At 38.5% G+C, this 27,530-nt stretch overlaps 3 protein-coding genes across 3 annotated transcripts; 1 reads left to right on the plus strand and 2 right to left on the minus strand.

Moving 5' to 3' along the window:
• Positions 1 to 8,702: 8,702 nt before the first annotated feature.
• LOC115827961 (natterin-3-like) lies at positions 8,703 to 10,324 on the minus strand. The gene is made up of 2 exons (XM_030791855.1): positions 10,210 to 10,324; positions 8,703 to 9,805 (listed from the first exon to the last, which is right to left on the minus strand). The coding sequence occupies exons 1-2, from the start codon at positions 10,322 to 10,324 to the stop codon at positions 8,703 to 8,705; spliced, it is 1,218 nt and encodes a 405-aa protein (XP_030647715.1).
• Positions 10,325 to 14,974: 4,650 nt separating this feature from the next.
• Positions 14,975 to 17,549, minus strand: LOC115827962 (natterin-3-like). The gene is made up of 3 exons (XM_030791856.1): positions 17,535 to 17,549; positions 16,405 to 16,528; positions 14,975 to 16,062 (listed from the first exon to the last, which is right to left on the minus strand). Exons 1-3 carry the CDS (start codon positions 17,547 to 17,549, stop codon positions 14,975 to 14,977), a joined length of 1,227 nt encoding a protein of 408 aa, XP_030647716.1.
• Positions 17,550 to 26,438: 8,889 nt separating this feature from the next.
• On the plus strand, positions 26,439 to 27,175 carry fam163b (family with sequence similarity 163 member B). The gene is made up of 2 exons (XM_030792019.1): positions 26,439 to 26,531; positions 26,765 to 27,175. Exons 1-2 carry the CDS (start codon positions 26,439 to 26,441, stop codon positions 27,173 to 27,175), a joined length of 504 nt encoding a protein of 167 aa, XP_030647879.1.
• Positions 27,176 to 27,530: the final 355 nt, after the last annotated feature.

Below are 27,530 nucleotides of genomic sequence, written 5' to 3' on the forward strand. Positions count from 1 at the left end.
ATGATGTTTTGAATGAAAATCTCATCCGGAAAAAATGCAAGAAATACATTTTAGATGTTTGGTCTCAATTATGGAACAAAACAAAGTTCAGCTAAACTCATAAAATGTTTATTACTGATCAGTTCTGAGAGAAAAAAAAAATCGTTGTAAATATGATCTGATCGTTATTGTTTGAAAGCTTGCCGTACTTTCAGATGTGAAAGGCAAAAACTTTCCCAGTTGGTGTTTTTCTTTGGTGGAGACAGCTTTCCATATCCTCCACTGCTCAGTCCATGTCTGTGCTCTGGTTAATCTTTAGCCTTAAATGAGGGCTCTTTGTAATGGGTTACTCTTCTCTCACTTGATGAATCTTCTTTTTTGTCTGCTTCACCAGTTTCCCTGTTAAAAGCAAAGCCAAAAAGGAAGGAATGAGAGGAGGGGAACGGGAAGGATAAAAATGAGGCGTCTTGACCATTTTTTGCACTTGGCACATTCCTTTCAACAAACTGCTTTATTTCAGGCTGCGGAGGTTTCACTTTTTATCCTGTGCCCTTATTAGTTACTTTTGTTCTCCAAATCATTTAATTTTGGCTTAAAATGTTGTGGTTTCTTTATGTATGAAAAAGATGCAGCAAGGGATGTTTTAAGAAAGCGCTGATATAATCAAATAATGAGTATAATTCTCTCGTTCTAATGTGGTTTGAAAAGTGTGTCTAAGGGAAAGATCGGGAGCCCTGAACTCTTTCAAGAGGGAACTAATTTATTTTCCTTTCATTGGGACAAAGCACCTGTAACTACAAACAGGAAGGAGTTATACCTCTACTCTCTGTACTGCTCTGCTGAAACAAAGACATCAATGCATTCGGAAACTAAAACCAGCCAATATACAGGCTTCAAACAGTCGATCTGTAGAAAGCTCTGCGAACTGTTATCCTACCCCTATTGTCTTTGGGCAACCTTCACACCCAACTGAGACACAAAGCAAGATGTTCGGGCAAAGCTAAAGCAGCACAAAGAAGTGTTTGCTCCCTTGGCTCAATGCAGTCCACCCATGGTTTAGGATTTCCCAACCTCACCCTCTGACAGACAAGTGTTAACAGGGAATCTAAGTTAGATCTGCTGGAGTATTAGTATGGGCTATTGTCAAAGTGAATGCGTCTGTAATTGTCATTGCACAGAGTTGTGAGAGAGCATTTAAAACATCCTCTTTGATGTCCTTCTGAATTAGGACTATAGACTATCATCGTAACACTGCTCCCTACTGGAAAACCTTGTATAAACACTTCAGCTTGAACTGGAGAAAAGGGTGGAAAGAAAGAGAGAGCAAAGGGAGAAGAAAGGAGAAGTAAGAAATACAGAAAATCTATGTGGGGAATGACTTTGGTTCATAATGACAGTTGAAGAGGGACAGAGGGAGATAAACAGAGAGATAAAGAGAGTGTGGCAGTGTGGAAGAGAGTGTGTTTTAGAGGTTTGTGATTCATCTACTTTATTCTCACCAAGTGATTCTGCTTACAAGCTGATCTTCGATAAGTGTACATGACTGGACAAAGAGGAAGTGAGGGTGCTCTTCGTCTGCTTCTTTTCACAAAAATACATAGCGAGTGGCATTAGATTTCAGACGTCCACTAAAAATACTGAAGTGTTTTCCAAATACTGTATTTTCAAAGTGCATGTTTTATTGTGAATTTCCACCCTGGTCTCACCCCAATGATCAAAGCACCGTGTTTTAAATTAAATTTCACTCTCGGTGGGACTGATCTGAGTGAAATCATGTGTGCCAGTGCTGAAAATGTCTTTTTCATTAACGTTTTTAATGAAGAAGTCTACCCTGCCCTTTTTGGTAAAAAGACCCTCAGTGGTCATGTCATGTTTACGTTTCAGGTTGCCTAGTACCAAGCAAGACAATGTCAAAAGCCAAGTTAATATAGTTGGCCTTATGGTGTCCTACCAGAGAAAAGACTGGTCTCTTGTTTTTTTTTTTATCATTTACGTTTTTCAATTTCAGCGAAAAGATGTGTCATTATGTTCACATTTGGTTGATGTGAGTAATTAGGTTGAATAACAGCTGGGATATGGGGCTGTAGGGAAGGACAGTGTAACTATTTGAATGGTCAAAGAGAACCGGATTTTCCATATGACAGAGTCCCTCAGATAACTGTAACTTATCTTTATTGCTTTGCCCAAACACACATTAGTCATCAGTGCTTGGATTTAACATGGGTGCTGATTTGGTCTTTCTTGTCTCTGATTGCATTATATGATTCAGCTAAATGCTCAAGAAATTATGAATGAAATCGGTGACAGTGTATCTGAAATGTGTGTGTGTGTGTGTGTGTGTGTATGTACAGACAGATAGTTACATCAGTAGAAGATAATAAATGGGAACACACCAGTTACTGAAAACTTCAGCCTCAGCACAGAAGATATAAAAACATTTTCACATACAGAAAGGTAATATATTAAGTACAATATTGACCTTGAGACATAACAAAAAAAGAAAGAAAAAAAACCAAACCAAATTGTATCCATTCTCTGTTTAGACAGCTATATTTAAAAATTGATTAAGTCTCAGAGCTATTTCAAAACACAATAGGAAGTGCTACATTGCTGTGGAGTGTCGTTACAGCTCATTACAACAACACAGTACATAGTGTATTGGTGCCTGAGGCCATAAACGTACACTAGTTGGAGTTAGAGATGGTATCTTGTCTGATCAGTGTAAGGAGAGGTCTTTGGAACGTGCATATGGTGATTGCAGTTAAGCCGTCACGGTTACGCGTAAATCACCCAGGAAGCAAAGCTTGCACCTGCCCGTCTCTTTGCTCAGAGTAAACATTTAGCGAGCAGTGTGGACGGAGGCTCCACGGGTTCAGGATGGGGTCGAGACAAGAGACCCAACAAAGAATTTAGTCACTGTCAAAGTGAAAGTTACTTTCCCCCACTGCGTAGGAATATGACATCGTTTTAACATCGTCTTCAGTTTGATTAAATTCATTTGGGTGAAATATTTTGGTGAGAGGCTAGTGTCTTGAGACATGTCAAGCAATCAGGGGGAAAAGATAATTAAAGATTGTGTGTAGGATGTGCTTTTAATGAGTTTTTATCAATTCAAATCAGCTCACAGTACATCCAGAATTAAATTCTTGAATTTCTGCAGGGGTAGCTGTCATTCTTCGGGGCACAACATCACTTCCTGTTCTTGAAGATGCCAAAAAAAAAGCCTTCATTTAATAAAGTTTTTGAAATATCTTCCCCAGATTTCAATTTATTAAGAGATCAGCTCAAATTTAAAGACTAGGCAATGCATTTAGGGGAAAGGATGGAGAATATCTAGGTATACATGCTTAAGTACAATGTTTGACTACATTCTCTCAACATTTAATGACTATTTTACCAGAATATCCCTTTTGTGTTTGTTTGTTTACACTCTGTTTTACTCAAATAAAAGATGTTGAAAATGTTCCACCCTCCCAGCCCTTTTACTCCTTTCCCAGACTCGGAAGAGTAGCGTTACTTTGCATATAAATCATGATGATAGCATTAGAAATGAAACTTTATAATGATATATTCAAAAACTTTTGCCTTTTAAACTCATCACTCAGATGAGAGCCCAATCACGATTGGAATTTTTAAGTAAGTACTCCGTAATGGGCCCATCCATTCCCAGCCATGAAGAACATTTCCATCAAGTTTAACTAGTCACTGCTTTTTCAGTTTTTGAAACATTGATCATTGTCCTGTGACAAATTTTTAAGCCATAGAGAACAACAATCAGAATCTCAGAACTTTAAGAACTGAAGCGTTAAACTCTATTAGCATAACAATTGCAACAAATGCATTGCAGGTGTGCTTGAATATATTACATCCCTCTTTAATGTCATGTTTTTGACCGTCACCTTTGAAAAAATCTGGAGCCTCTTCCTGAATCTCTTCACTTTTTACTCTAACGTCTTCAGTACACGCAAAAAAACAATTCCTACTTAAACCTTTAATTAAGCACTTAATATCAATAAATAAGCAATTAATGAAGAATGGGTCAACTCTTTTATATACATTATAATTTTGTCAGTATATCTTAGCCACAGTATAGCTATGCAGTACTTTTCCCACCTCTGTTAATGGATATGCAACCACATGACAAAACGTAGTATCTTGTTTTGATTTGGTTTTGTACGGTTGTACACGGGGTTTTGAGAAACACTGCTAGCTATGCATAATCAGATCTATCTGAAATATGATGCCGAAGTAATGGCTTGCTGTTTTATTTATGTTTTAAACCGTCGTTCAGGTTATAGAGATGCAAATACTGTAGTCAGGGTTTTGTCCTGACATGCCTGCGATCCTCGTACCACCGTGACTCACATTTCCTTTTGCCAAGAACTGACTTTTCACATTTTTTGTGCATATTTCATAATGTGCTGACACAGAAATCTATGTTATGTTTAAACCATTTTTTTTTTTTACTTACTGCCCGAATAAATATTTAAATTCAACTTTTTCAAGCATAAATGGAAAAAACACAAATCTCTATTTAAAGTGATTAAGAATCATGACCATGAACCATGAGAGAGCTAAATCATTCTGAAACCAAACAGACAGATGGACAGACAGGCAGGCACACAGGCACACACACAAACACGCGTGCACACACACACATACAAGCGCACGCGCATGCACATGCACACACACACACGCACGCACACACGCACGCACACATTTCTCCATCCCCGTGTTACATATGTGTGAGTGATGTATCTGGCTGTGCGGAGGAATTTGGTTACAGGTGTTCTCTCTCTGGGCTTTGTTCCTTTTGTTTTGTTTATCAGGTTTATACTCTGCTGACTGATTCACCTCTCTTTTCACCTGCACACATCTAATTAGCTTCCTCACATATCGACCTCTTGTCTATGTGCCTGAGGATAAAATTAATTCTCTCCTCTGTGAGCACCATTCAACATTAACCTCTCTCATTAGTGTAACAGAGAGAGAGGGAGAGAGAGAGAGAGATGGGGGGGGGGGGGCACTCACAAATGTTCTTTTTCTGTTTCTGTCTATTTTGAAATGTGCTATCATTTGAGATGATAATGATAAAACATTTGAAGCAATTGAAAACAAAACTGATATTCATTACCACTTTACATGGTTGTGAATGCCAGCCATTGTTCAGTTTAGTACAGGTATGTCAGTATTTGATGCGTATATCCTCAATCTTTCAATTATCAATTTATAGTATTTTACTGAGAGAGAGGTGACCCAGTTAAATGGACTGTTATTTTGTCTCATGATAAAACACAGCAGCTCCTCCATCTGGGGAAGAGAGGCGTATTTTTGTCTTTCACAGACATTCGCTGTGTTCCCTGTGGGTTTAAAGTCATTAAACATATGTCTCATATTTCATTTTAATCAACTGATTCCATGCAACTACGCACAAAAGACACCATTAAGGGCGTGGACCTCATATTCTTGATAGATTCACAAAGTCTAATGAGTAGATGTAATAGAGGTGACAAAGAACAAAGACAAAAGGCCCATGGCCCAATTTTAAAGGATGGGTGAAGACAGAAGAATACAGGGAGAATATGCTATCATAGTGAAGGCACACACGAATTGAGATTTTGCTGTAATGAAGGATTAGACTGGGATTAAAACCCTTTATTAAGATGTTCCTTATCCTCATTAGAGCACTTCTTCTTATACCAGAGAATCGATTCCTGCTCACTCATTCTTTCTCTGGAGAGGGAGAGTGGAGACAGGGAAGAAAGGGAGAGAGAGAGAGAGAGAGAGAGAGAGAGAGAGAGAGAGACAGACAGAAAGACTGTACTGCAACTGAGTGTTTTTACACTAGAAAAGTTTCAGAGGAGGCTTTGTTCTTTCAGACTCAGAAATGACAAGATTTAAGATAAGGCGTAGTTAGATGATGGCATTGTTCATACCATAAAGAATATCCATCCTTTTAAAGCTTAAGATGCATTAATGACAAGTTTCCAAGATCTACACAATGGTTTTAAACACAATTCACAAATATTTTTTTTAGCTGTATTTTGACCTGAAGGTATCCAAAACATGCTACATGTAAATTTTGGTTTACTGTGTGAAAAGACAGTTCAACTAAATCCACGAGGCGTTTAAATGTCGCGACCCCGTGAGGATAATCGATTTTTACCATTGACTGAACCAGAAAATTTAACATAACGCACCTGGACTCTTTGTTATTCTTTTAACTCAGTTGTCCAGGTGTGACTTCATTTTGGCTCTTCCTTGAGTCTATGTGTACTGAAGTGTCTCTGCATTGGAAAAAAAAAAAAAGTTATTGAAAAGGATTGTCCTCACCCAACAGCTGTCCAGGAGGGACTTTACTTTGGCTCTTGTTGGCCATTATATGGTCTGTGTGTCTGGCATCTGTAACCACAGACAGCTGCCGGTGATTTGAGCGATGTGCTGCTGTGTTTACGACACTGAGATTGCTCTGTTATCTTTTCAATAATAGAACAAGAGAAAGGAACCGTGGCTGCCAGGAGCAGAAACAACCGCTGAATATCTAAAGTCAATATTTACCTTTCAAAGGTCTGAGTAGAGGTACGAGTCACATAAACACTAACATTGCGATCCTTGGGCGAGTCACAATATATTCTCATGCCTATGGGAAAATGTTCAAGACTCCTCCTTAGCTCCAACAATGAAATTTCAGTTTACAGCCTTGAGCCAAAATGACAGCAGTTTCATCAGGAAAGGTCAGAGCTGAACCCTATTTCTATTTAACAGTAAGTTAAACTTCACCTCAGCCTGGCACGCGTTTGCATATGTTTGCATAGGGAGTGATAGAGAGGTAGGATGACACAATCTGTTTGAAGTGACTGAACTGATTCTTACAGATCAAATAATCTGCTGTCTATCTCTCCGTCCAAGAAAACACACCTGTTGTGTTTCTCCTATCAACATACGAGGTCCACCTGTCAGAATATCTTTGTTTCAGGGTCTGAGATCAGTGTCAATAAGTGTTGGCGGCTCAGCTGATGAAATACTTACTGTTGTGAGCAAGAATGTAAACTGTAAGGTATTAAAGATATATGTTCTAATGCATTCTGTTCTGGTGCAGACAGTCCAGTTAATACATAAGAAAAGCCAAACAAACCTTACTGAACAATATTGTTTGCAAATAACATTGTGCAATGCAGTTGTCACTGTATAGCTATCCATGGCACATTTTGACATAAGGCAAAGAGGTGTTGGTAAGATGGGAGAAGTGAATCTCCTGAGCTCTCGGATACTCTTTGTTCCCACAACTCGTTTGCGTAGTCTCCTGTTCCAACTCGTTCACTGAGGACACGCAGCAGAAGGCCTGGGCAGGTTGGGACATGTTTCAGCTGTGGTTGGTACTGAGAGGGCCTTAAAGAGACAATACTGAACGGTCTGTCACCATACAAGAGGGACTGTCGATGATGCTGCATGTACAAAAAGAGGTTAATTAGAGACCTCTGATTCGTGGTGCGCTGTCACATGTACAATGAGTGTCAAAAAACCACAGTACACTATTATGTTGTAGTTTACTTGCCAGAAAGATTTCCTACACTTAAAACAATAATCATGTGAATTCCACTGCGTTAATGAAATCAAAGATCAATGATTTTTCAGTAATTTAATCAGATTCACTGAATACAAGTTTGTTGAGGAGAATAAAATTGCTATGGATGGATGTGGGTGTTATACCTTGTTTGTTGTTTAGTTGCCCTGAATGTGTAGGAGACGTTGGAAAATTGCACTACAAGTTCATTCTGGCTAATTTACCAGTATAGCAGCATTAGTTTTCAGGCCTGATTCTCATCGTCCGGTCATGTCACAAAACACTGTGCAGAACTGGCTTCCAGTAATCTGAAACAGTCAAAATAATGACCAACTCATGGTCTTTAAAGTTGCCAGACACCTGGAACACAGCCTCACTGTCAATATTTCCATTTTAAAAATCTGCTCATTTATCATCTCAAGCTTATACTACTACTACTTTGCAAATATTACATTTTTCATATTGGCATTGTTTGTCATGCCTTGTATTTAAGGTTGAGAAGCACAGGCCCCACTGTGACATATGTGTTGATCTCTTCTGCTTTAGAGAGCTGTCCAGGTACACACTGACGTGCTTTAGAGAGCTGTCCAGGTACACACTGACGTGCTCTAGAAGGCTGTCCAGGTACACACTGACGTATCGGTAAGGTTACTGGACAAAGACGTATTCTTGCTGACATTATCTTTGTATCAATGTATTACACAAAACTCAAATAAATACGCATGAAGTGTAAAAAAGGAGTAGAAAAAGGATAGAAAATATGTTCATGCGTGAAGATTTCCGTGACATGCAGTGATGGAGAAAGCATTCAGAAAGCACAAGTACATTTTCACTTTCACCATCGGACAATTTTTTATCATGAAGTGGGGACTGTGCACACAAACAAAATCTGGAGGAAAAGAAGAAGAAGAAGAAGAACAACAACAACAACAACAACAAGACAAACCCTCCATTCATTTGAGCCCTCTGACTCTGTTTTGACATCCAAGTAAATCTACTGTATATTTTAAGGGCATAAAAGAAATATGGAAGTTGGCCTTGTTTTTCGTGATCCTGCAACTCTATGGACGTTACAACTATTTTCAAGGGGCATTAGTTCCACAGGTTCTGTATTTATGTTTATATTGTCATTTCATTAGAGGTTGCTCGCAGAATATTGTTAGTCCATCTCTGGGGAACAGGGTGGAGCATCAGGAATGGGCTGGCAACGCTCAACTACAGCATCAATCTCTCCAATCTTCACGCCATCATACGTCCCAGTGACCGTGGTCCAGTGAGTGTCTCCGTTGTTGTAGGTGCGGCTCAGACGGGCAGTGAACGGAATGTCGGCTGTCATTCTCCGCGCGTCCATCCTCACTCTGCAGGAGTGGTTGGGTGGAACCAGGATCTGGACAGACATGGAGTGAGTCATGGACTCAACCATGGTAGTTCCTTCTGAGAAACTGACTGTTTGCTCTTTTTCCGAGAAATCTACTTTATCTGGATTTAGAATTGGAATTTTAGCTTCCATGGTGGAAGTGGAACCATTTTGTGTTTCCCGGCCAATGTTCCAGGTCTTCTCAACTGTGCTACTTTTCTCCAGCAGGACCGTCTTTTCAATACTGTGGCATTCAAAGTTGCTGGCCTTGGCCATCTGGATGGTCTCTGGAGGGTAGTGGAAAAGCTCGATCTGATCGATATTGTACTGCACATGGGAGATGTGCTGGTGATAGACATCTGTGTTGATGGTCAGGACATGGTACTTCTTGTACCAGTATTCATCACCCTCCCATGGCAGGAAAAAAGCTTCATGTTCAGGCACAACCTTCCCCAGGCCATACTTATTCTTGCCAACATAGATGCCAGCTCTTGGACATGTCTTGACAGAATTTGGTGGTACTGAACCATAGGAGTCTTCTTTCCACTCAAGGAATTCAAAGTGGTCCTGATTGACCAAGATCTCGAACTTTGGGGCAGAATACTCAGCATCACCATATGGATACTGACAATAATTGCCTCTGCTGGGTGTGTAGAACCCAGCCTCACAGTTGAATTTGCAAACGTAGTCCATACGCTCTGTGTACCCGTTGTAAATGCCGACTGCTCCACTTGGAAGGGATCCATTCCAGCTTACCCATTTTAAACTGGCATGTTCTTCAAACATGAACGGAGAGCTATCAGCCTGAACTTCTACCAGCTCTGGGGGGGCTTCTGGCCACACCACAGGGGTCCAGGCATCAAGAGGTGGGACAATCTCCTCTAAGCCTAAGTTGAGTTTTGGCTCTGTCAAGGGGAAATTAGTGTTTTAATAGAAACAGACAGCATCTGTCACTGATAGCTTCTGGTACAAGATAAAGCACATGGTTTTAAACATCTTTCAAAAACAATGATACTATCCTGAATGTCTGATTCTTATCCTCATGTTGTTCCTAGATACCATTTTTACATAAGCTGACATTTTCTTTTAACAGTAGCACAAAAACAGTCAAGAAAAACAAAAGTGGTTTTCATGCTTCATTAATAGTTGTTGGGATACATGTCAGTTCTTTTTTTTTTTTTTATGTGATTTTATTTTATAAATCAAAAATCTTATTTGAGGCATTATGTTTGTAGGCTTCATGGCATACTATTGTCAAGGAGTGAAAGGGAATGTGAAAAGTGAGAGAAGAAACAAACATTAAACTCACTATCTGGGGCATGGTTTTTTCCTTTAGTGTGAGAGACAGCAAGCACCGAGTTCGACAGAACAGCTGATACACAGAGCTGCAGTACTGACCAGAGCAAAGTGAGTGACGCCCTCATCTGGTCAAGGGTCAGAATAGCACAGGACATAAAGACATCAGAAAGTAAATATATTTCATTTACAGTACACATACAACTGATTTAACTCACATTGTTATTATTGGTTAAACATACATTATTTTAGTTTTTTGTTATTTGTTTGTTTGTTTTCATATATGTAGTCATGTTACAAAATAACAGATATGATGTTTTGTAAAGGGTGATTGTCATTGAGAAAATGTTTGAGAATTATGAAATGGAGGTTGTTATGAATGTTCATTAGCGCAGTACAGTTCTGTATTCAACAGGGTTTTTTTAATAACTTGCATCTGAACAAGCCATATAACTAGCTTATGAACAAGCCATAACTAGTCAATAGAAAGAATGCTTTTGTGAGATTCTACTAGCTCTTTCAAAATTATAATACAATTAGAAAAATCAATGTGATTGAAAGTGTTAATATATCAATGGTAGAAGTGCATTGCACACTTGGCAAATAAAGAATGAAATCTGCATGAAGAAATAAAAGCTGAGTGTCTTTTACCTTGTCGTACTCCTTGTCCAATGCTGATTCATACTACTGGTACCGGTTCTTAAGCTTTCCTTATTGCCCCCTATAAAAAGCTAATGGTGACCTCAAGAGAAGTCTGAACTGCAGTGAACTGAACAGAGGTTATTATATTTCAGATTAAGGTTCAATTTGACCCATTATTTTCACCATAACAGTATGACCCAAATGCTAATCTTTTCAGTCAGATAAAATATCTCGCAAGTGTTCTATCAACTGTTATCTCAATTTCAAAATTTCACGTTCATTAGCATGTGTTGATGGAAGCACCAAGAGTATAAGGCGTGCATTTAAGTCAAGGACAGGGCACAGTATACTCAGCAGATTCTCATTCTGTCACAGTAGGTACCGCTGACCTGCAGTGTCCCCGCAGCAGTGAAGTCCACAGAGGCTGTGCTGCTCAACAGAATAATCTCTGTCTTGTCTCAATTCAAAGTGCAGAACATGTCACTCAGTGACTAAATCTAACTGACAAATAACAAAGACAAAAAGCCAGTGACCTGAAAAAAAAAAGAGAGAGACCATTGGAAACGGAACAACACTGTGATTAATAATGAAATTATAATGTCATGGAAGAAATCGATAAAAATTTGAGTACATTGAAGATTTGATTGAAAATAGAATCTTTTGTTAGGCTGTTCCTTATCTGCATTAGAGTTCCTACCATTTCATTCATACATAAGAGAGCAAGACAGACACCGCAGAAAGAGCAAGAAAGCGAGAGAGAGAGAGAGAGAAAGAATGCAAATTTGTTTGGCAAAGTGGCAAAGTTACACGTGCATTTTTTTTCCTTTCAGCAGCACACTGTCCATGTTGCTGTTTTACTAGGGACATTCGTTACATCGTCTCTGCCACTCAAATCTGGAAGTGAAGATATCTACAAGTGCTGCAATGCTCACGACGCTGAGAATGCCATAAGTAAAGCCAGCATGCACAATAGAGGTCACTGAATCTCTAAAGTCAATACACAGCCCTTCTCAGTCTGAGCAGGAGTGGGAAGTCATAAACTTGAATGAATGTTAAATAGCCTCATATTAACATGAGCATATTGAGTACTCTGCCTCAGACACAACAATAAGCTTTCCTTTTACAGCCCCTTGGCCAACACTCAACTGTAATTTGGGTACTGGGGACAAGAGTGGAGTGAAATCCTATGGCTCCACTAACAGCAAAGTCAGTTATGATATGAAATTTGCATGAAATTTTGAAGTAATTTTAAATATTCTGAAACACTGTAATAAAGTAATAAAGAAAGAACTTGTATGAAATTTGTACCATAATCTGCATGAAAATTTCCAGATTATTTGAGTTCATATCAGTCAAACAATAACTGTTCCGGACTGGAAACACTGAATGTTTAATGACATATTTAAAACTAAACTACATAAATTAATATTTCCTTTATCTGCTCTTTAATTTCAAATACAAAAACAGCTGTACTCACAAAAGCCACAATCATTTTTAAAAACCGTGACATAATAGGTCAATATATTATCTCAGTCTCAGATAAATATCTGCAGTTTGTAAAGAAAACATCTTAATGGTCCTTACTGATTCACATCCCACCAAGGTCATTTAGCAAAGACTGAGTCAGTGCCCTGGGCTGTGATAACTATTATCTGTCTCTTTATGGTCCAGGCCAGAACATACATCTACAGCTGGGGTTAGTCAACTTCACTACAGCCAGAGGCCGTAGTTAGTTTGCATGTGTTGTCATGAGGAGGACAGATGATGAGATAGTATTGATAAAGAGCTTTTTTGCAGTAAATCCCCCCCCCCCCCCGTCTCTCTCTCTCTCTTTTCTCTTTATCTATCCCTCTCTGTGACTAACATCTTAGCTGCTGCTTTACTCTCTTCAAGATAATAGAGATGACTGAGAGGTATCCACAAATGCTTGAATATTAGTGGACATTTTTTTTACTCATTCTGGACATACACTTTCACAGTTAATCTATTTATCTCATATGCTTCTCATTCCTCTCGGTCCTTTAGTTACCTTCAAACAACTGATTAGTTTAACTCTATTCAGAGCATTCAGTGTTACCCTTTAGTAAGGACAAACTCCCCCATTTTGAGTTTTGGTTCTTTGTAGTGTTATAGCTGTTTAACAGCTTGATTGTCTAAATCAATTTTTCCTTGATGTTTCCAGCATGCTCTCAAATAAAACTTAAATGGAAAGAAATCAAAGAGTGCTGATTTCAGGCTTGGCTCACGTCATTCAGCCAGACACTGCAAAGAACAGGCCTCTAATATTTTAAATCAGTTAAGATGGTAAATAAGCTGTAAAAATCACCAGACACCTGGGTTTGTAGCTGTTGTTTACCCTCAGCAAAACACCTCAGTGTCAGCCAAGAACTCCATTTCTACAGTGAGGTTATTTATACTGAAAAATCTATACTATAGTGACCTCATCAGGTTTAGACATGTAATTGCATGGCAATGAAACGCAAGCTTTTATGCCTCATATTTCCATTGTTCTGTGTTAAAAAAAATCCATTGAATCACACATATTACATGTTTGAAGGTCAATGGTCTATTATAGGTAATACATGTTTGAAGTCTGCATCCAGCTGGAGAGGTTTAAATTATGCATTTAAATGCTATGTCTCTATGTAGAATTGAACCACACTATGTATGTAGAATTGAACCACACAGTAAAACTTGAAAACATCAGCCAGGCATATGATGTGATAATTAAAAATACCAGCTACCCTGCTTGTAATGTACTTATCCCAGCTAACTCTCTGTCAGCTGGCTCCATCCTCAGACATGAAAAGACAGCCAACTGTCCTGAAGATATCCCACTAGCTCTGGGGATGTTCCAGAATGCACCCACATGATTCTGGGTATCAAGAGATGGGGCCACCACCTACACATTTAGGTTGAGATGTGGCTTTGTCATAGGGGAATTAGTGCTTAAACACAACATGACAACATCTGAGCTAATTTTTAATATTGTTGCTTTTCTTATAATACATTGCATCATGCAGTAGAATGTAAATAATACAGATAGGAGAAGAGTAGAACTTCAAAGCTGTTTTACCCTGTGTGCTCTGTCATTGCCAAGATAACAACACCTATTATCCTGAAAACCAGTATCATGCTCACAACCACGTAGCAGGTTAAAGTTTGCGGTGAACTTTCTAGATTGCACTCTGTGGAGAAAACAGCCTCTGGATCTTTAATGATAAAATCTGCTGATGATCATATTCACTAAGGTCAACTGGCAGAGAATCAGTGGGATGTCTTAGACCTTGATAAATGACTACATTGATGAAAAGTGTGCTCATGTCCATGTTACAGGTCTAAGGCTGAAGTCCTGTGTACAGATAAGATTTTTCTAAAAAAAAAAAAAAAAAAATTAGAAGAAGTAATGAGTTTACTAATTAACTTTAGCAGCAAAGCAAAGAGGAATTTTGATAAACACAATAGAATGATAACACAACTGATTCACAAATCACTGATTTGGCTCAGTTTTTCTTATCCAGCTTAACTAATGAATTAAGTTAATGTTAATGAACTATGTTAATGAATTTTCATGAATTTCCAGTATGCTCTAAAAGAATGAATATTACTTTTCAAATATGGGTTGGATATACTTTCAAGCAAAAAGTGGTACATTCATGACACTTTACTAGAAATTTCCTGAATTTGTTCAAACATCACAGATGATAACACTTCATTAGTGAAGCACTGCAAATACAACAGTGCTAATGTTATATTTGCAATGCGAAAGAAACCAGCATGTAGCTTACCAAACTACCAGTGGAACTAGTTCACAGTAGATGTCTTGATGAGCTTTATTTTTAAAACATTTTATCTGATACTTGGATGAAAAAAAATACACAACTCATGTCAAATTACAACTCATGTCAAATTGCACAACATTTGTCAGCTAAGGAAATGAAGACACAGACTGTAGTACACCTAATTCATCAGAATTCTGTTTCTGTTTTTTTTTAGCTTTTCTTTTCACACTAAAGCAATACTGTCGTGATGGAAATGTACATTATATTGAGAGTCATGAATTTTGTTGTATGTTGTTTAGGCGCCCAAATGTCTGATTCATTAGCATGTGTTGATGAATCTTACGTGTATGCAAATCAGGGACAAGGCTTGGCATCAGTGATGGGCTCACAGCGATCTACCACTGCCCTGACCTCTCCAATCTGCACACCATCATACACACCATTGATGGAGGTCCACTGGGTCTCTCCATTAGCGTATGTGCGGCTAAGCTTTGCTTTAAAAGGTATGTCAGCAGTTATCTTGCGGCCTTCCATACGCACTGAGCAGGAGTGGTTGGGTGGTACTCTAAGCTCTACTGATACAGAGTGACTAAGAACTTCCACCAGTGTGGTACCCCGATTGAACTGGAGGGTCTTCTCAGCACTGAAGTCCACACCAGCTGTGCCAATCAGCGGAATCTTAGCAGTGATCCCGGCCGTGACACCGAGCATGGTGGAGCGGCCAATGTTCCATGTGCTCTCTACCTCTGTTGTCTTGGAGATGGTCACAGTCTTGGTCACAGTCTGACAGTCATAATTGGCGACGCTGGAGATTCTCATGGTCTCAGGGGGGTAGTGGAAGAGCTCGATCTCATCAATGCCATACTCTACATGGGAGATGTGTTGGCTGTAGGCATCCCTGTTGATGGTCAGAACCTGATAGCTCTTGTACCAGTACTCATCACCCTCCCATGGTAGGAAGAAGGCCTCGAACTGAGGAACCACCTTACCAAGCCCATATTTGTTCTTCCCTACGAAGATGCCAACACCTGCACAGGTTCTAACAGAGTGTTTGGGCACTGAGCCATAAGAATCCTCCTTCCACTCCAGAAACTCAAAGTTGTCCACATTAACCAGGATGTCAAACTGAGGGGCAGCATACTCCCGGTCTCCATAGGGATATAGACAGTATGGTCCCTTGCTGGGAGTGTAGAAGCCTGCCTCACAGTTATACTTGCAAATATAGTCCATGCGTTCTGTGTAGCCATTATAAATGCTTACGGCACCATTGGGGATGGAGCCATTCCACCTCAACCAGTTTAAGTTGACATTGTCACCGAAAACATGAGAATAATCAGAAACGTAAGAATCTATAAGATCTGGAGGTGTCTCTGGGCTGGAAATGATATGTTGGCTTACAAGAGGAGGAACTCTGCCCCCCAGAGCTGGATTCAGAAGAGAAGCTGTAAGAGGCGGAAAAAAATAAAATAGTTTATTCATTGCAATTACATCAAGTTTTCTTTGCACTCAATCTGATTAGAGACCCTTAAGAATTACTCCACTTAACCTGGGAGTCTAGTAAAGTATGGTGATCCAACAATCAAATCTGTGTCAAGCATTATTTTTACTGTTTGTCAAGCATTATTATTCTTACTGTTTACTGCTTGAAATCATAATTATTTTTACTGACATGAACATTCAATTAACTACATGTAAAATTAAAAAAAAAGGAAGGAACAGGAACAAATTAATAGACATCCTTGTTAAAGTTCACAGAACAAGCCAATTCAGATATTATACTGTACTTTTTTGCCTGTCAGAATGTCTCCCTACAATCTCCCTCAGAATGTTTGGTGGTTGGTCTGACCCAAGAGTACAGAGAGCCTCCAGAAGGAGAAGGGTGAAGACAGTTAACAGACACAGCTTCATCTGGAAAGGGGAGAAAATTCCTGTGTCATTCCATGAAAACAATGAGGCGAAAAGTACAGAATAACTTTGCATTACAGCATCAATTTGAGACTTTAATGGAGTGTATAAACTTACTATTGTTTTTGAAAAGATGGTATGCCCGTTGATTATTTTTAGATAAATCGCAAAATATGTTTTGTGGTGTTCCTTACAAGTGGAGGCTAGTATCTGAGTAAGTGTACTCACCGTTGCGAACTGTCCCTTGTGTGCAGATTACACTACTGATATCACTTATGTAGCTCATTTATGACCACTCATAAATGACTAAAGTCATTTACACTCGGGTTTCATGGACTTCCACGGATCACTGGGAGATCAAAAACTACAAATGACCAATTAAGACTATCACTCAATACATTTCTGCTTGCTAAGCTTCAAACTACTACTAAATGATCGGTAAATAATACTGCAGAATATTCTTTTTCGCTTGCATAGATGACCTGGAGACCTTAGGGTGTGGAAGGAAACTTTGAAGTCCTATTGAACTTCAACCTTAAAAGGGAACAGTTCTAATTTGAAAAACAAACCACTGCAGCTGCCTTCGTAACAATCAAGCATTACAGTTTTCAAGGGCAAAATATTCACTGTGTTAACCCCAAAGTAACCTCAGTCTTTTGTAACCTGAACTCATTGGAGATTTTAGATCAGTAGCCGTGTTGTGTCTGTAATCTGGAACATCTCTCTATATTGAGAATTTTCCGTATTCCACACCATGACACTCTGTGTAAGGACAGAGCTGATATATAAAAAATAAGATTAAGGATTATTAAGCAAAGTTCTAAAATGTACTTTTGCATCTCTTTTGTCCTAGAAAAAGGGATAATGTGTATTTGTGGTAACATAAATGTGAATTTGAATATAACAAACAGGAAATGATTCTGAGTGGAAAAAGTTATAATTATTGAGAACTTTTAATCACCCAAAGATAAACAACAATAGCTAAACGATATTCGTAATGAAGTTGTACCTGACTGACATCCATGCGAACACCAAAGAATTATGGTTAGATCATTTGCTCAGTTAATACACCGGCTTTCTGAAATAATCATCATGGTCATACTCACACGTTCCCTCCACAATGATAACTGTTGACCCTTGAAATTAACCCAGATTTGAACAAAGAATTGCACTACTGAATTGCATATAGTGAATTCTGAGCACAGTAAAACAGCAGGGGGCAACAACATCACAAAACAAGGACAGTGGGAGTTACATGTGAAACTTGTGCACTTGGACCATTATGAGCAGAAATGAGATGATGAGATTACAAACAAACTGAACAATAATGTTTTAAGTCCATTTTCACCATATTGATGTGTAGGACTCACAATTTCTCATACTTGTGTCAGATGAAAATACCTGTGATATAAGCGCCACCAAAAAACTAAATTATCACAATATTAACTTAATACAGTATTCTAGTTTTTACTCAAAATCCAAACAGAGAGCACCTTCTCTCAAATCACTATACTGAAACAGTACATGCAATTATATGCAGGAGACATGCAATCATTTGCTTGTTTTTTTCCATATATATGAACAAATCTTTTGAAAGTCAAAGAACTGTTTGTAGCAATGATACTATAGACTCCTTTGATGGTGGCCTCAAAAATTGGTAGCAAAACCTGGCATATCTGATTTTTTTGGGTTTAAACTACATGAAGGGCATAGGCTCTCTTAATGTCTACTGTCTCTGCTTTTTATCGGACAGTTCTCTCATTACTCAGTCAATTAATGCATTTTTTAAATGTATTTTTATCTATAGCAGTTTCTTACATTCAGTAGAAAATAAGGATGCTGAGGATGTATTGAAGGTTAAAATATTGTGTATTAAAGCATGACACTGAATACTGTGTTTGGTGATTTAAGATTTAAGTTATTACAAGATATCAGTCAGATGAAAATGATACTGTTTTGACAAATTTGTTTGGGTTTATCAGTTTTGAGAGTCTTGGAAGATGTTTTAGGGGATGCAATTGACATACAAGCAGCTGTTTTGGTAAATTAGTCATGTTTTATGTCTTAAATATGAGATAGATGGTGTATTTAGCAAAGGAAACGTTTTGTAATGGCGCACTTATTTCTGTTAGGTCAACCAACAAATGCATTCAAGCAACTGAGAAAACTGTATGAACTGTGCAGATATTTCCTTGCCATTTCCCATGTTTTTCAGCAAAGAGAGTAGTTTGTTGAAATCTCTCTCTCTCTCACTCTCACTCTCTCTCTCTCTCTCTCTCTCTCTGTGTGTGTGTGTGTGTGTATGTGTATGTGTGTGTTTGTGCATGTGTGTGTGAGTGTGTGTGAGCACAGGCATGAGTGCCCATTCAGGAGGTTCGACCACGGCAGCACTTTTGAACAGATAAATAAAAGATTTGCTCTCACAGTCTTGTATCCCTCTTTCTTCAGTGAGATGTGAGACGTCTCTGTGAATCCTCATGTGGAATAATGGTGAAGATGTTCTCAGTATCACTCCTCATAGAGAGGTTTAATGCAGTCAGAGTTCGTGTTACCATACCAAGTCAAGGCCCAATATAAAGTATCAATGTAAATTATCATTATCACAACACTTACTTTTACAGATGGATGTAAACACATATGATTAAGATATGAATCATGAGCTATGGTTTATGAAGGATTCATATTTATCTTAAATAATAACATTGCTACTATATGACCTTTTGTCCTTCCCTACTTTTTCATAAAGGTCATCGCTTTTGACCTGAATTATTTAATGTACTGAATGCCTCTTGTCCATGTTGTTTTGTAAATGACGTGTGATTCCAGTGCTATGGAAAGATAGAAGCAATAGTAAAGAGCTTAAATGATAACCCAAAAGACTGTTTGTCTTGCTGGCTGTGCTGAAGCAATATAGGTAAGACAGGACAGTCATTAGTCCCGATGAGAGAATGTAAAGAGCAGCAAAGTCTCCCGTGATAAAAGGCTCTTGTATCTGTCACATTGTGACAAAGAGCAGTAGGGCTGCTAGCTCACAATGGAATCTAATGGGAAGGCAGCTCTCTGAGGCTAATTTAAGGGCTCATTTTGCACAGCAAAGCACACTGTAATGGACCTTAAACAGTGACTGATCTCACAGAGCTGATTAAGCTCCTTAGAGCAATGCTGCAGACTAACAAAGAACCTTTGGACAGTCCTTAGTTTCGAAAATATTCAATCAACCCATTTCTCTTTGTCGTCTCTTCATTTCTCTACTTCAGTCTGAGATAATATCTTGAAAATTAACCTTGAAAATTGTACGTAGGGAAGGTGTTGTCTGTTCCAATGACTCATTCTTACCAAATCAAATCAACGCTCTCTGAATCTGGGAAACACTCGTGATTCTTTGCCATAGACAGGCAACACAGACTTGACATCATTTAAGTAGAATGTATGTTGGCCATAGCTGATGTATTCTCGAAGAGAAGATTTACTTGGTGGTTCCACAAACAGAAAGCTTACTTTACTTAAGTTTCAAACTGCTCTTCTCATTTTTCAGGATTATATACGTAATACACAATCCAAGAAATATAAAATATATCTTTAAGGTACGCTTTCATTGTGTACCGGTGTTGTCTAGAATTGTAATGGTGCACATGAGAAAACGATATAAAGGACCCAGAGGATATGAAGAAAATACTGGACATTATTTTCAACAATATTTCCATTATTTCCACCATGTCCAGACAGACTGAGCTGTCAGTCTCTTTTAAGTGTACACTCAGCTGTCTTTAGACTCTCAAGGGCTCTCTCTCTCTCCCTCTCTCTCTCTCTCTCTCTCTGTCTCACTCTCTCTCGCTGTGTCTCTGTCTCTGTCTCTGTCTCTGTCTCTCTCTCTCGCTCTCTCTCATATTCCAGCATTCTCTTCTGTTCTCCCTTTCTCTCCATCTCTCCACAGTCCACTCATGTGTGAATAATAACGAAGGATGTCCCATTTTGTCCCATCAACAATGCCCATGTTCACTTGCACTGCACATCAGAATTCATCAGAAGAGCCATCTGAAAACCTGAGGTGACATTTACCTTTTTTCATTTTTAATATTTCATATTAAAGATATATGTGAGAAAGAGGATATCTGTAAGGTGTTTGATGATTTCATTATATTATATTGACTTACCCAGAATTTATTAACAGTATAAGCCTTGAATTAACATGAACAAGAAGTGTCATATAAATATATATATATATATATATATATATATATATATACATGCTTCACTTTCACCTTCATTTGATTGATCAGGTTGTTGATGTTATATACTGGTCTGCTATTTCTTCTCAAATTTCAAAATAAAAGTCCTGTTTTTGCATAATCTCAACACTGAAGGTCAATCGATCATTACTTTATCATGGTATAGTTTTGAGATTCCAGCTATTGTGCTGACATCTGAGTGAAAAGCAGTTGGCACAAGGGACTCACCCAGAATATTTCCATAAGAATTACACAAATAATAGCTTAGAAAATTTTGGTATAAGCACATGGCTTCGTGTGTATTTACCTGTCCTTTTAGATCAGACTCTTATTTCAGTATATTTATCAAAGAGCAAACCATCGACATATATTAGTTTCAAGACTTATTTTCTTGCGGTTTGTGCATCAGCACGTATGTACACAACATAATCACCACTGGGCACGTATTTGTTTTTTTCAAGACAGCACACGCTAAGCATTCAGTAAGGGTATGTGACACCAGCCTTTGGCATGCTATCTGATGCAGCAGGCAAAGCACCAATGAGTCCTCTCACAAGTTACGGTCAAATAGAGGGCATTTCTTCCTCACCACAAACAGGGTATCAATTTATCTCTCTATACATTGAATACATGACTAAAGCCATATTCTTGCATGATGGTCACATTCATTCTAAATCATGTGTATATGTTGGTGGTTGTGGGGAGGGGGTGGGGGATAATTTGTCTACATTTAATTAGACAGATTTGGTATGAGCCAAATGGGTCAGGAGACTGTTCAATCTCTTGTCATTAAAGAGATGAAGTAAATTGGATGGAAAATGGGCAGTGTCAAATGAAGTACACTTTCAGTTTTGAACTAAGATCGAAAATCATTGATGTTTGCTTGTTTGTTTGTTTGTTTGGTTTTTTTAACTCAGTACACCGTAGCTGCTTCTGTAAAATCTCTCCTTGCTTCACAAAATAGTTGTCAGTTTCTTCTCACATGTTATTACCTCTTTGTCCCACAGATGTATTTGGTAGACTCAAACAAAAACAATTTATCACACTAACATGAGTAATCAGCCCACACATGGCAATCGCTGAAGGTGACCTCATTTATTAGAAAAGACAATAAATCAGGGAATAAATTGAGATAAAGTAAACAAGCTTTCACTCTCACTAATTGTTCGCTGAACACAGCAGACCTCGAAAGAGCTGGTGATATGAAACCAACCCTCACCCAGGACACGAAACATTACATGACTTTAACAATGAAAAAACCATTTTACATTTTAGATTGAGATTCAAAGGACTGAAATGAGAGGAGAAATAATGTGAGATGGGGAAAATACATTTACAGGCATTTTTTTTTCTTTTAATTTAGTAAATAAAAACCCACATGGATTTCCGCATTGTCCAACAAATTCCACAGGAAAGAGAATGTAGTGCAAATGTAGTGCCGCTAAATAAGTCCAGTGCTTCCATCAGGGGAGCATGATATGAAGACGAGCCAGGTTTGTAACATTTATTAAAATGGAATTTTTTTTTAATGGTGTATGAGGGATAGCATGTCTACATGATTGGTAGGTGCAAAGAGTATTTAGTGGACAAACTATACAGAAGCAGAATCAACTCTTCACAAGCCATGATGAAATACTTCATATCTTTAATGATGTTTACATGTTACTGTTTTCAGAGTGTTTCCTCTGTGTCTTTCTACACTTTCTATGGTTTTATACAGAATTTCACCCCAAATCTTCCAGTTGATATAATGGCCTTAGAGTTCCTTGGGGGATTGTGAAAGCGGTGCTGGACAGAGAACTCAGAGAAAGAAGGAAAGGGGAAAATAACCTTTCCTTATACTGCATCTTTACACATGAATATTTCAGAAACTCGTCCGTACAATACAGTGGAATCTCAGCTTCCTTTAATATTTGAAAGTTGAATAATTCATGTAATAAAATCTGGTGCTCTTCTTGTAGAAGTGCTTTAAGTAAAGATAGAGAGATAGCGAGAGAGAGAGAGAAAGAGAGAGAGAGAGAGAGAGAGAGAGAGAGAGAGAGAGAGAGAAGCTATGTTGACGGACACTTAAAGGTGAAGTAAATAGGGTGGTAGGTGGATGGGTGTGTCAGGGAGGAGGAGGTTTCAATCCAGGAGCAGAAAAGATATAAAAGGATTGACAATGTCTATTCATTTCATTAATATATCTTCAAGAGAGAATTTTATTAAAATTATGTTGCCTTGTCAGATCTCTTCGTCTTTGTCTTTCTATCCTTGATAGAAGTCTGAGAATTTTTTTTTTTTTTTTTTGAAATTTTGATCTGTAAAGACAACTTTAATACTGATGCACTAGCACTCGACATATAGTAGGCTATTAGCCTATTTTCAGCTGTTTTCAACAATCCCTGCATTTAAAAAATATTAATAGCACTTACAAAACAACCAATAATAACTGTGCTCTGAAGAACAAATGATCAATTTATTGTAATTAAGAAAAACTGTTTCAGAGCAAGTCCATGTTACATAATGACGAACAAATTAAACATTTCAGACAGGTCTGATGCACCGCTCGTTAGGAAGTTAAAGCCATAAGAGCTCGTGCGTACTTATTTGGTGCTTGGCAGAAGTTATCGTTATTTGCTGATCTAGGATCAGCCCCCCTTATCCAAATCGTAAAATTAACCTTCATGGTTGAAATGGCTAAACTGGGGGCAGATCAGCAAAGCTTCTACTAAGTCAGTTCTCATGCGCGTAATAGATGCAGGAACTGCAGTCCTCGATCGGTCCCATTGATTAGGTTGATGTTGGCTGATCGCTAAAGAGAACTAAGGATATACATTTTGAATCCACCATGTAAAAGAGATTGCATGTGTTATGTATGTTTTTTATACTCAAAAATTTAGAAATTTGTCCAATTAACCGAGGTGGAGGCTGGTCAACTCTCTTCTTCCTTTCAGCTTTTTCAAGACAAAAAAAAAAAAAACTATCCAACGAGTTTGTTTTTTTTTTTTTATTTCAGAGCCAAGCTTTCCGGAACATCACCAAGAAAACAAGCATCGACAAAGAATAATTATTATCTCATGCTCTTTACGAAGAAGCAAAACAGGACAAGGAGACGAACGTTGCTTAATTAATATGGATTAATGTGGCGTGCTAGACAGCTGACACAACGTTTTGTGTGCTGAAATATTATTGTCGTCTCTGGGTTCAAACCAATGTGTTGGTTATCGCAGTCTGGAGGCATTTTCGGAATTTTTAGACACCTGGTATAACTAAATATCTCTGCTCTCCTGAAACCAAAGTGACATAAATAGAAGCTACCAGTGCATAAATTTACTATCCTACATGATACTGAATCTAACTAATTCAGCAAATGAATCGATCTAGTAGGTAACCTGTACTAGAGGAGATAGAGCACTATATCGTTCAGTTTCTCGTATGATTCTACCGGAGGCGAGCGGTCAAATGTGGAGTTATTATGAGAACCAACTGGAACCCAAGTGCTTTTAAAGGTAATGTAAAATCAACGAATATCAATACAATCTTTGATAATTATGATTTACTCTGTATACTGTTTCGGAATCGTGTTAGGTTCTGTAGACTGTTGGCGTATGTTTAGAGAGTTTTCATTTTAAACATATGGAAGGCAAACCTTGAGAGTAAGAATGTGATAAAGATGCGGCACTTGCCTCATGCGGACTTGATTCCAAATCAGCGGTGCTTATTGGAAAATCTTGAAATCCGAGAGTGCCACGCGCGTGGTTGTGTTCGAATAGTGAATTAAAGCCAGATTAGAAGATGACAACACTTAGTGTCCTAAATGTAACAGTCGCGAAATAAATGTGCTCAATTAACCATTGTAAGTTCCTTTCGGTATGAAATGATACTTAAAGATGACGTTTCTTTGACACTGTATGGGAACAAAGTACACTGTTTCATGTATTTACAAGTCTTAATTAACTGTTTTAAAATCGGATGCATTTTAAACATTTAGACAACATTTTAATGCCATTGGCAGAGCATCAGTTACAAGAATAGGGCTATGTCATTACTGTCCAACTAACCGACCGACCGCGTCATCCAATAGGTGTGGTGTCCATGTGGACCTATTCATGGCTGTGGGCCTGGTTCCAGTCTTGTTTCGCGGACTGATGAATGGCTTTGAATGTGACTTGAATCATTAAAGTGATGGCAATGAGTAGTTGTCAATAAAGAGGCTTAAAGAGATTACTTTTGGCCCTCTAAAATGTTAAGAGGTGTGTATCATCTCGGAAGTAGCACTACAGTTGTCAATATTGTAATTATGCTAATTATGCATTCATGCATGCACGAAATAGAGGATTGCCGAGGGTTCGTTACTGGAGTGCACTTAACCGGCAGAGGTGACTAAATTGATGACTTAATAATAAATGTGACCGCAGCTCAAATCTTTAATAAACAAAATATATCAACTTCAGTTACATCCCATTTCATTTCGCCTGCTGTAATCGTCACACTACTGAATTTGACGGGACAGGTTTACAAAAAGAGATCTAGGGCACATTCCTGAATTCATCTCGTTGCTGTTGCATAGGGATTTACACGCATACACACAGCACGGGTTAACAGCTGTGGACTTTGAATGCTGGGAATGAGGGGGAGATGTTTTATTTGGTATCATGACAGTATAAATTTAATTATTTTGCACGTTCCATACACACACGCAGACACACATCTTCACACACACACCTTCATACACACACACACACACACACACACACACACAAACCCACTGGTTTTCTTTCTTATTCTGTATGACATTCTGTCTACATCTGTGTAAAGGCTATGTTGCATGTTTATGATGGTTGTGGAAATTCACTGTCCACCTCCAGAAATGAAAAGGACATCTCAGCAGCATTCTGAGAAGCTTCTTTAACTTTTATTTAGTTATTTTCTCCTGGTAACAAACAGTTGCTGAGAGCCATCCATCTCAATAACAATGTATTCTTTCTTTCTTTCTTTTTCTTTCTTTCTTTCTTTCTTTCTTTCTTTCTTTCTTTCTTTCTTTCTTTCTTATCACATTAATTGGACTTTGACTGGACATTTTAATTGGGCTGGTCTTCTCAGTAAGAGCTATGTGCAAACAGGCTATGGGATGAGCACTGGTGAAAAAGTTCAGTTTGGGCTTGTTCGTGGTTCTGAGCACCACTCTCATGTTGGTCGTCTGATATAGGTTTTGAGATATTTCTTACTCCACAGATTCTAAGTGAAGGACTGGCCCCTCAATGTTCACTTGTTCCAAAGAAGGCGAGAGAACATGTTGAGAACAGGGAATAATTTCTGGAATAATTTTAACAATTAAAAATCACTTGCGTAAAGCTGATAAAGTTGTGATCCAAGAATGATCAGAGGTCTCCTCCAGGTCCAGCATTCGCCAATCCTATACAACATTAGAGTTAATCAAGTGAGGGGGTTGTGCCAAAAAAAAGCCGGTAATAGTAAAAGTAATAGATAAATAATCATTCAATAATAATTTCACTGAAGTCTTGTTTTTGATAATTACAATGGAATCTATATAAATTCAGAATGTTTTACATGATCTGTTATTTTGCTGATACAGATTTTGGTAACAGTTACTTACAGACGGTTTGATCACGTTTGTTTATGGTTAGTCTATTCTTTCCCCATTTTTCTCTTTGGTAGGGTGTTGATGGAGAGAATTGCGAATGACAGCCGGAACAGTGGTCATCACAGGTGGAATCTTAGCTGCAGTCATCTTATTGACAATCGTCACAGTACTATGTTACTGTAGGCTGCAGGTAATTTTTCCTCTGCTTCAACTATAATCCAGATATAGCCATGGGTAATGACCAAGGAGATGTTTCTCCACAGTGAATGAACAAGTTACCGGCCAACACAAGACGCAAGAAGAATTTCTGATTGGGATCAGCTCCATGATCACCTTTATCTCTCTCTTTCTTTCTCTGTCTCTCAAAACCCATTCAAACACACACACACACACACACACACACACACACACATACATATATAGTATTACTGCTGTAGGAAGGAAGAGTCAGAGGGGGAGGTGGAGGAAACTGAACTAAACAAGTCCACTCTGAGTCTTCAAGGACCTCTGCCAGATTATGCATCCTCCAACCAGCTTCTGATGACCACAGAACCTTACGAGCCCAATGGATCGGACGTTTATTCCCCACCGCCGATCCGCAAGCCAACACGCTCTTACACCTTCTGTCCCTCTTGCTCAGGAATTCTGCCCTTCTATCTGCCACATCATGATGGACTCCGAAACGGAGGCGGGAGAATCAGCTACAGTACGGTCCAACAGGAGGAGCTGAATCTACCCCATTTGAACACATCTAGCTTTCACAAGCTCAATATGATCCGGTCTGTCACCATGCGGGAGGTTGTGACTCACCACAGCATCAGCACTGATGTGTAGCATCTCCTGGGGGAGTGGAAGAACCATAGGAAAATCATGGCCAACCTGAACAGCTGTTTAGTACACAGTGGAATCTAAGCTCAAATTTCTTTGAAATACATGTTTGTGATATTAGTTGGATTTCAAGGTGGATTCCACTTTTTGCCACTGTAAACTATGTAACTTTCATGAATTCGCATCCCTCCTTAAAATCCATTTCATGTTATTCCATTTTCATTCCAAGTCCTTGCGAAATTAGGTTATGTTTGGGTATATATGGGTGCAGTATAGAGTAAAAATAAATGAAGTGTCGTTTGCATGCAAGTTTGTCTGTGTGGGCGATATATCATCATTAATATTCATACCCATACCCATA

The sequence above is a fragment of the Chanos chanos genome, chromosome 14 (genome assembly GCF_902362185.1).
Source record: "Chanos chanos chromosome 14, fChaCha1.1, whole genome shotgun sequence".
Taxonomy (NCBI): domain Eukaryota; kingdom Metazoa; phylum Chordata; class Actinopteri; order Gonorynchiformes; family Chanidae; genus Chanos; species Chanos chanos.